The 10,597-nt window shown below is 41.0% G+C and overlaps 1 protein-coding gene across 1 annotated transcript in view; it reads right to left on the bottom strand.

Moving 5' to 3' along the window:
- Positions 1-7,087: 7,087 nt before the first annotated feature.
- The window catches only part of MREG (melanoregulin), a 69,686-nt gene continuing 66,176 nt past the window's right edge, over positions 7,088-10,597 (bottom strand). Inside the window, exons 4-5 of the mRNA XM_086341398.1 lie at positions 10,174-10,337; positions 7,088-8,920 (exon numbers count right to left, since the gene is read on the bottom strand). Coding sequence (XP_086197524.1) covers positions 8,786-8,920; positions 10,174-10,337 — 299 coding nt within the window. The 3' untranslated portion in view covers positions 7,088-8,785. The remainder of the gene's footprint in view (positions 8,921-10,173; positions 10,338-10,597) is intronic.

The following is a 10,597-nucleotide window of genomic DNA, read 5'->3' as shown; positions in this document are numbered from 1 at the left end:
GAAGCGCTGCTTTAGAGTTAGGAACACGTAACTCTCCTTGACCCACAGTTCCTACGCAGTTACCCTTGGAAGCATTTGCGCTCATTACCCTTGACCTAAATTTAATAATCAGGACAGAAAATAAGTATATACAAATTTCAAATATGCCCATAAAAAAGGAACCAGGGCTTCCCTGGCGGTCCAATGGTTGGGGATCTGCCTTGCAATGCAAGGGACACTGGTTTGATCCCTAGTCCAGGAAAATCCCACACGTCTCAGAGCAACTAAGCCCTAGCCCCACAACTACCGAGCCCATGTACATTGAAACCTAAGAACCTGAGACTGCTCCACAGCAAGAGAAGCCACCACGATGAGACGCCTGCACACCACAGTGAAGAGTAACCCCAGCTTGCAGCAGAGACCCACCACAGTCAAAAAATAAAATAAATAAATCTTTTTTTTTTTTAATGTGAACCCTCCCAAAATGGTTTGAATAGTCACATTAGAATTTTGAGTACCATGGTTTTGTTTTTTACTATTTACCTTTATATTTTTTATATAAAAAGTATTGTACTATTACTTTTATATTTTTAAAAGACAGTAGAAGTTGAGTTAAATCACTGTAACCTTTCAGCAGATGTCCAGTCTTTGAGTAAATATCAATAATCTCCAGCAATTACAAGAAAATTAAGGCTGTAGGTCAACTGAGTGAAAGCAGATCTTAGCCCAAACTCTTCTAAAGATACAACACTCATTAACCAGGAATTATGATCAGCTTCCTGTAATCCCAAAGAAGTCTCCCTTTTTTCTTAACACCCGCAATACTGAAATAAACATTTGAAAGACACTTGAGTGAAAGTTTCGTTCTTAGGCAGACACAACAATATTCCAGTAACAAAGTGGAACAACTTGGTGTGAAGATTTTGAAGTAGACAGACAAAGGACAAAAAGGTGCTCTACTCCTCAGCACTGTTGGTTATAACGGATTCTTTTTTCACTATTATTAATTAATTTTAATTGCAGTATAGTTGCTTTACAATGTCATGATAGCTGCTACCGCACAACAAAATGAATCAGCCATGTGTCCCCCTCCCTTTTGGACTTCCCTCCCATTTAACAGGACACCACATTAGGTAGAGTTCCCTGTGCTGCACAGTCTGCTCTCATCAGCTGTCTACTTTATACACACTGTCAGCAGTGTGTATGTGTATCTATGTCTTCATCCTGCTAAGAGGATAGAGGTCAGTCAGTCTTTCTAGCTAACCACTTGAGTGGTTTCATAATTCATAAGTGGAAAATCAGTTTTTAAATGGAAAATCATACCTAACACTCTTTATGCAACTTGATGAACTTTCTGGTGTAAATTTTGATAAAGATGATTGAAATGAGTAAACAACCCTATTGGAAAGTAGTTTCCTGATTAGGATACTTCAAATGCTTAATACATATCTCTAGGATATATGATAAAAAGTTTACTTACACATTTCACACTATTAACGTGGAAGAATTTTTTAAAGTAAATTGCTACCTAAAAACTACTGCTGTTGGTTTTTGAAAGAGTACTGATCTATATGTACATATAGTACTATATGTCTGTGCTTTATTTAGCTCTTATAAATCTCACAATTTTATTTGTTTTTTGTAATATATAACATAGAAATATATTAATATGTACACATACATATGTACAAAAGACTGCTCTTTCTAATTTAACATCACTAAATACTTAAAATAGAGATAAGTAGCAAAATTAGATAAACCTTATTTACTTACTAAATGATTAAACGATGAAAATCAGGTTAAAACTACAAGAAAACCATACAGGGTTCTAAACACATCTGATAAGGAAATTGAAAATTGAAATCCCATATGTCCAGTTGTTTCCTGTCAAAAGAAAAATATAGAATAATACTCTGCAAGCTAATAATAACACTCTTTGAAACATTGTAAAAGAAAGTTCAAAGTGGCTGGCCATTTTCACTCTATACACAGTAATGATTTAGAAATTATGAGTATGCTCCTTTCAATGCAATTTAAACAGATTTTCTGTGTAAGAAATCACATAAACTAGTTTCTGAGGCTGTCAATGCAGTCCTTTTCCAGAAGTTACTGACTTTAATGTCTTAGGTAAAGAAAAGTTAACTTTTATGATGATCTTTAAAAATGATTCAACTGGGCTTCCCTGGTGGTCCAGTGGTTAAGAATCCATCCACCTTGCAATGCAGGACACACTGGTTACATCCCTAGTCTGGGAAGATCCCACATGCAGCTAAGCCCATGCAACACTACTGAGCCCCTGCTCTAAGCCTGAGAGCGGCAACTACTGAGTCCATGCGCCTAGAGCCGGTGCTCCACAAGAGAACCACTGCAATGAGAAGCCCCCACAGTGCAACTAGAGAAAATCCCAGGCGCAGCAACGAAGACTCAGCACAGCCCAAATAAATAAATAATTTAACCATTTATGTTAAGTGAATTTACTAATAACTACCTAATTAACCTTTTAAAAAACAATGCCTTAATACCAAGGATAGATACCTGTTTAATACATTTTAATGACTCATAATGAAGTAGTATGTGTTTCAATAGATAAATGCTCCAGTATAATTCCACTAAAATTAACATAGAATCACTACGAATGTGTTAGCTACAATTGCAGACTTGCATATTGTATTGTTGACTCAGATACTGTCAGGATGTGGTTTCCTGAGAAAAAGATTCTGAAATGGAGATTGGCCTGCAAGAAGTTTGCAAGCAAATACGTACAGCAGGGTTGGCAAAACTGCTACTGAGATGTTGTCGCAACAAAAGTCTCCGTCAATCTATTGGGGAGCTCCAGAGCTAGGATAACCCTTCCCACCCCTGCACCAGCTAACTCATCCATAGAGGCAGGATGGCCCGAATGGGGGGACAACCTTGGACAAGGCAGCTCTTACTGGTTGATGGCAATTCCTACAGAGAAACCTGGCTGAGATCTCAGACACCAATATCTCAGACACCAGATCTCAGACACTGCCAGCAGCAGAGGGGATGGATATTTCTGTCCCAAAGCGGGCAGATTACAGCATCTCCATGCTGCCTGAAGTGCTTGCTTTTCATGGCACGTCCTGGGAGAGGCTCCTCCTGGAATCTGGTGTATTTCTTTTCCTGAAGAAAGGCTAATTGGATGACTTACAGCCCCACTGCCACAGTTGGTCTCAAAACCACACCAATACTTATCATCTTTCCTCTCCTAGATTCCTGAACTGCTGCTACTGCTGGTAAGTCACTTCAGTCGTGTCCGACTCTGTGCGACCCCATAGACGGCAGCCCAACAGGCTCCCCCGTCCCTGGGATTCTCCAGGCAAGAACACTGGAGTGGGTTGCCATTTCCTTCTCCAACGCATGAACAGCACTTCTCAAAACCATCAAGATCACCAAAAGCAAGGAAGGTCTGAGAAACTATCACAGGCTTCCCTGGTGGCTCAGACGGTGAAGAATCTGCCTGCCGTGCAGGAGACCAAGGTTCGATCCCTGGTTTGGGAAGATTCCCTGGAGAAGGAAATGGTTATCCACTCCAATATTCTTGCCTAGGAAATCCCATGGACAGAGGAAACTGGCTTGCTAAGTCCATGGGATCTCAAAGAGTTGCACACGACTGAGCGACTAACACTTTCACTTCCTTTCAAATGCAATACCACGTCCTGGATGGGATCCTGAAAGAGAAAGAGACATTAGGTAAAAACTAAGGTATCTGAGTAAACTTGGACTTTAGTTAATGATGCACTGATAATGGTTCATTAGATATAACAAATGTACCATTCTTAGGTACTATTGTTATTGTTAGTTGGTTATTCATGCCTGACTCTTTGAGATCCCATGGACTGTAGCTTGCCAGGCTCCTCTGTCCATTGGATTCTCCAGACAAGAATATTGGAGTGGGCTGCCATTCCCTACTTCAGATCTTCCTGACCCAGGGATCAAACCTGCATCTTCTGTGTTTTCTGCATTGCAGGTGGATTCTTTACTGTCTGTCACCACAGAAGCCCCAGGTACTATACTATGTTAATAATAGAAACTTGACATGAAGCATATGGGGATGCTGTGTACTACCTTTGCAACTTTTCTGTAAATCTAAAACTATTCTAAAATTGAATAGCTTATATTGAAAAACAGAAAAAATAGATTGCTGTTAGATTTGACCTTACACTTTCATGGGTCTGACAAAAACCCAATTCATGATGAGCAGTTTTTCAACTAATGTGTAATCATCCCTTGAAAATGGCATGGCCTTACTCCAGGACTCTTGGAGTCTGTATTGTCATTTTCCTATTGAACTGTCCATAAATTCCACATGGCATCGTTTTTTATCACCAACTTTCAATACCAACGGGTCTGTAGGGTCCTAAGCTACAAGTGTCAGGCCACTTGGCCACAGCCTTGGACCTGCTTGGGAGCCCTTTCCTGCCCTGGACCTCATTCAGAGCTGGCAGCTTTTCACATCATCCAGTTAAATGGGTTGAGTGGTAGTTCCAGGTGGCAACACAGAGATGGCCATCCAGCATTCTGGTGGCACCTTAGAGGTGTACAATGAAGTAACTCAACCTTCCTTTTGAGGGGATGTTTCAGCACACCGCAGACCACTGGATCCCTAAGAACTGCAATGAATTGACAGGCTCCTGAGACTTTGTAGAATTTCTCTCTCATCCTCTGAACTGTCTTTCTTCAAGGCCTCTGATGCATTTTCCACTTTGCATTTATCAGATCTAATGTTACCAATTTATCTAATTTTACCATTTATCTAATGTTACCGTATAATAACCAAAGTGATACTCTGCAGAATCCAGAGGGTCCAGATCCTTTTTATTATAACAAAGGGTAGGAGAGTCTTAGCTCTGGAGCAATACCAAAATGTGTACTGTTGTCCGTCTCAAGTGAATGCAGTTTCTGACCTTCCTTTCTGATGGGTATGGAGAGAATGCATTTGCCAGATCAATACCCACATGTAGCTGAGACTTGTTAATTTACTCTCACCAAGATCCCACATCTAGCTCAGCAGCTGCAATTAAGGCTTCTAATTAGTTGAATTTTCAATAATTCACTTTCATTCTCCAATATCCATCTAGTTTCGGGGTCAGAGTGGTGAATTGAACGGAATTATAATTAGGACCAACACTCCTGCATCCTTTAGGTCTTTAAGGGTGCTAATCTCTGTTGTCTTTCTGGAATCCAATGTTAATTTGGGTTTATTATCTTGGCCAAGGAGTGAAGCAGTTTCAGAGTCTTCTACTTAGCTTTCTCAGTAGGTTGGTTTTTAACCCATCAGCCAAAAAACAAATGTTGGTTCTGCCAAGTCCAGAGTATGTTCCATCCTGGAATTTAATGTGGAACTGGGGAGATGACCACTGGGTAGACCCATGAACTCACCTAACTGACTGTGAGTTAGACGTGGGGTAGGACTCCATTTATTATCTGCATTCCATGTGCCCCACTCTAAACAGCACACCGTAATGATACTCCTGTCCCTGGGTATCTATGTCCACTTGGACCTAGTGTTCCCTGTCTGGAGTGTGTCTGTGTAGACTCCTTTCTCTAGTGTAGTTATCCCAGTAAATAACCTCCTTTTGAGGGAGGAATAGAGGAAGCATTGCCATGACCCCTTGCAGTGGTGTTTCAAAGTTTTCCTTCTTAGGGATCCAGTCTTTCCTTCAGTCTGTAGTTTCTGGGTCTGGAAAATATCAAAGTCTGGAAAGCTAGCAAGAGATCATAAGTTTTTATTAAACTGGCTGTGTCTGTGCCCTACTTATCTCTTGATCATCCATCCTTGAAATTTTTTTTTAATCTTTTTCTTAATATTCATACATTTTTGGCTGTGCTGGGTCTTCGTTGCTATGCAAGGGCTTCATCTAGTTGCGATGAGCGGAGGCTACTCCCTAGCTGGTAGCACAAGGATTCTCACCTCAGTGGCTTCTCTTGTTGAGGAGCTCGGGCTCCAGGGTGCATGACCTTCAGTAGTTACGGCTCTCAGGCTCAACTGTCCCATGGCATGTGGGGATCTTCCGGGACTGGGGATCAAACTGGTGTCCTTTGCACTGCAAGCTGGATTCTTAACCACTTGATCACCAGGGAAGCCTTGTCCTTGAGATCTTTTGATGGTAAAGTGTGAGGAGTATTCTTATTGGCTGCCCATCTATTTTGCCCCTAGAGAGGCCATGTTTCATCAACCATCTCCAAATCTCTCTACAGGTACTCTTCAGATCTGGTCACTCATTATAATTGTGCCACTTGGCTTCTGACGGTGAAGCCTTGCCACTGAGCACCTCTTCTTCCATCCCCATTGCTACCAGTGAGTGCATTTCTGGAACAGCCCCTGCCCTACAGGGATACACCAAACCTTCAGTGATGTTAGTGACTCCTCACCAAAGCATTCTTTATCACTTTGGTCAGTGTGTCCACTCTGCCTTCCTGGGGGCCCCTTTAAGGAAACACAAATACTTTTTATTGTTGGTTGTAATTATATTCATGGAATAGGAAATCTCGTGTTCTATCTGCTAAATTACAGCCCACCACCCCCTTGCTGCTGCTGCTGCTTAGTCACTTCAGGCGTGCCCAACTCTGCAACCGTATGGGGTGCAGCCTGTCAGGCTCTTCTGTCCATGGGATTCTCCAGGCAAGAGTACTAGAGTGGGTTGCCATGCCCTCCTCCAGGGGATCTTCCCAACCCAGGGATCGAACCCAGGTATCCTGCATTGAAGGCAGATTCTTTATCACTGAGCCCCCAGGAAGTCCCCACCCCCTTGCTTCCTTGGTGCATGTTAAAATAAATAACTATTAATATAAAATTTTCCATCCGTCACCTGAAACTGCCCTGCATATACACACGAACCCCTGGATCCTGTTCCTGCTGAGCACCCTGTGACTTCTGAAGTGGTCACTCCCGTCACCCTCAAGCCCCTCTCACATACTTCTCAATGGACTTGAGCTCAGACTGGCCCCTTGACTGGCTTTAGAACAACCAGAGGTCCTTAAGCCCATCTCTCTCATCCTCTTTACCTTTAATTTAAAGGGATTAAGGAAAGAGTATCTGTTTCCTCTTTATTCTCGGAAATGTAACACACATTCAACTGAAAAGTAAATATAGAAACTTTTTAATTCTTTGCAATGAAAGTTTCCTGGATAATTCCATGAGTTTTTATAATCATAGAGACAGTTTTAACCTTATTCATTACCAAAAATAAAGACTATCGTTACAACTTATTCTCTATAGATGCAAACAATCTCCTCTATTTTGACATCAAAAAAGGCAAAGACAAAACACAAATTCCATGGACAAGGATGAAAACAGTATGATCTTCAAATGTATTTTGTTAATTTATTGTTTCTTTTTGGTTTTGTCTGTCTGTCTCACTGTATGTTTATCTTGCAAGAGCCTACAGAAGTGAGAGAAAATATCTGCAGGCTAATTTTAAACAACATGAGAGAGGTATTAAGAACTAAACAAAACAAAATAAAAATGTATTATTTATTTTAAAAAATAAAACTTTTTGTTTACTTACTCAACTACGAAAAATTTTCCTGAAACATGTCAGTTAATTGGTCTGCAATGCACTCATAAATGGATAACATGGATCTCCTCTGACAAATATTTTAAACAAAGTATTCACTACCAAAAGAGTTAGTTGGGGTAGGGAAATCTTCAAGTCACAATCCCCTGCACAGACTACATACAAGTTACTTTTAAACCTGAAGTCAGAAAAGCAAAATCTGTAAAAGTAAGAATATTGCGATTATTTTCAGCAATCTACTGATAAACCTGAAAAGCTCTTTTCAATACAATGAACCCTGATTTCATGACAAGCTCCTTGCTTAAGGGGCTATAACTTTTGAAGCTGAGCTGCTCAACCTGTGGCAAACTGTATTGACAGAAATGCTCCATTCTGAAAATCATCTTCAGGATGGAAGAAAGTCCAGCAATGACTTTCTTCAATGCAGCACGGCCTACAGAGTTGCAAATATGCACGAGAGGACTCTGGGCAGGTGTAACTTTCAGTCAATAAGCTGGAAACAGGCTAAAGAGTAGAGAAGACAGTGAAGGTAAAATATCCCTGATAAAATATCAGGCAGGGGCTTGTGGCCCAGAGCTGGACACTATGCAAAAATGACATAACCAGATCTCAATAACGTTAAGAATTTGAGATGCCTGTACCACAACTGACGACACAGCTTTTTACATGGAGTTCCGATTGGGATCATTCTACTTAGGACTCCCTCCTGAGCAGCACTCCTAGATATTTCTATTATTTGGTACACCTAAACTTCTGGATATTCTCCAATTGATGCTCTAAACACCTCCAAGGTTCTGTAGGTGCTCCAAAATCAAGGAAGGTCACATCATGCCTGGTAGTGTTTTGGTGTTAGCCTATATTATATAACAGTTATTTAAAAATTGGTAATCCATATTTAGGCTCAATGATGGCTCCAGGAATCTTATTAACTGGAATATCCCATTCTCCCAATAGGATCAGTGGTCAGAGCTCATTATGCAACCAAAACCAAAATGGGGGCAACAGAATCTAATCACCCATGATAAAACAGCCCACTGACCAACTCTCTGATGCAAGATCACCACGATGTTTCAATGCAACTTCAACATTTCATAGAGTTTCATGATGACCAGCTATCCAAACTCTTAGGTTTTAGTAGGATTCAAAATCCTTTTTCTGTTAGCTAGCTCTCTCCTTGCTCATTCTCGTTTGCACGCATTTGCCCGACTTTGGATGGCTGTTGAGGTCCAGCGGAAGAATTCCCATTCTGCCTCGTAGCTTCTCCTTTAGGGACTTGGCAAAGGAAAGTAGTGCAGTTCTTTCTGGCCATCTGCCAGGCATGGGACCCCAGCCTTCTTGGGGTAAGTTCGACTGGCAATTTTAAAGAACTCTTCCGCAGCATCAAGTGCAATGAGACGGTCCTGCCAAAAAATTAAAAACAAAAGTGTTGTCAAAATGGAAACAAAGCCTTGTCTGTGGCCAAAATTCATCTAAAAATCACATCCATCTAGAAATAACAATGAGTGAGTAGAACATTTATTAAATTTTTCTCAACAAATTTAGAGACACTCCTTAATGACTTACATTCTCCAGAAAACATTCCCCTGCTCTTTGAGTCCTTTCAAATCATTTTTCAATCTTAGGCTGTATACCCAATTTCTCACATCTCTTTGACCTAAAAATGGCTCAAAAAACTGACTACCAAACAAAATTGGCTGAAAAACACAGATTCTTGAACTACAACCCAAGTCTCAACTGGTCTAAGTGTATTCCAAAAACCTGAATTTTTAAAGCCCTCCAAGAGATGAGGATGTGCTGGCTACTGAACACCAAGGCATAAGATGCCAGCACCATCTCCCACACCTCACACCACGGTGAAGTTCATGGGGTCAGAATGATGAATAAGTACATGGACTAACAGAGAAGCAAAAATTTAAAGCAAAATTGGGAACCCAAATGTCCATCAATAGAGGAATGGATAAAGAAGATGCAGTACATCTATACAATGGAATATTACTCAGCCATAAAAAAGAACAAAATTGGATCATTTGCAGAGATGTGGATGGACCTAGAAACTGTCACTCAGAGGGAAGTAAGTCAGAAAGAGAGAAACAAATATTACATATGAATGCATATATGTGGAATCTATAAAAATGGTATAGATGGTCTTATTTGAGAAACAGAAATAGAGACAAAGATATAGAAAGCAAGTGTATGGGCACCAGTGAGAGGGAGAGGGGAGTGAGTGGGATGAACTGGCAGGCTGAGATTGACATACACACACTAGTGACACTATTCATAAAATAGACTAACTAATAGGAACCTACTGTATAGCGCCGGAAACTCTACTCAGTGTTCTACCAACACAACATTTTAAAGCAGCTATGTGAGATAAGTTGCTTCAGTCGTGTCTGACTCTGTGCAACCCTATGGACTATAGCCTGACAAGCTCCTCTGCCCATGGGATTCTCCAGGCAAGAATACTGGAGTGGGTTGCCATTCCCTTCTCCAGGGGATCTTCCCAACCCAAGGATAGAATCTGGTCTCTGAAATCTTCTGGATTGCAGGCGGATTCTTTACCATCTGAGACACCCTCCAAAAGGACAAAAGCATCTATACTCTAATAAAAATTAATTTTAAAAAATTACTAAAAAATAAGCAGATGGACACTTACCATAACAAAGAGATATCTCTCCGAGAGCTCCCAACTGGTAGGGAAAATACTGGTCTCTTCAGCCAGTCTCAACAGTATTTCCCGAGCTTTCCTTGTGTTTTTAGAATCACTGATGGTGCTCAGTTTTGTCACTGACAGCAAAGAGTCTGCTTCTCTTTGAAAACCTGTGTAAAGAAATTAAACCCTCACGTGAAGCAGTCACAAGGAGACAACAGCCTGCAAGGGATGAGGGGACCGGAGACGGCTGTGGAGCAAATACGAGAAAGCTGAAGCCCAAAGCACCACTCCCTTTGCTGCCCTGCAGCTCAGTGAGGTTGGTCGGGTCTTCAATTAAAATGCTTTTGCGGTTTCTTTGTGTCAAATTTTCTTTGTCAACTTTTCCCTCCAAGTTAAGCCTCTGCTACTCACCCACTGACTGCCTGCC

The sequence above is a fragment of the Bos grunniens genome, chromosome 2 (genome assembly GCF_055505025.1).
Source record: "Bos grunniens cultivar Pamir isolate PY7600 chromosome 2, Bosgru_T2T1.0, whole genome shotgun sequence".
Taxonomy (NCBI): domain Eukaryota; kingdom Metazoa; phylum Chordata; class Mammalia; order Artiodactyla; family Bovidae; genus Bos; species Bos grunniens.
This window is presented reverse-complemented; position numbering and strand designations above follow the sequence as displayed.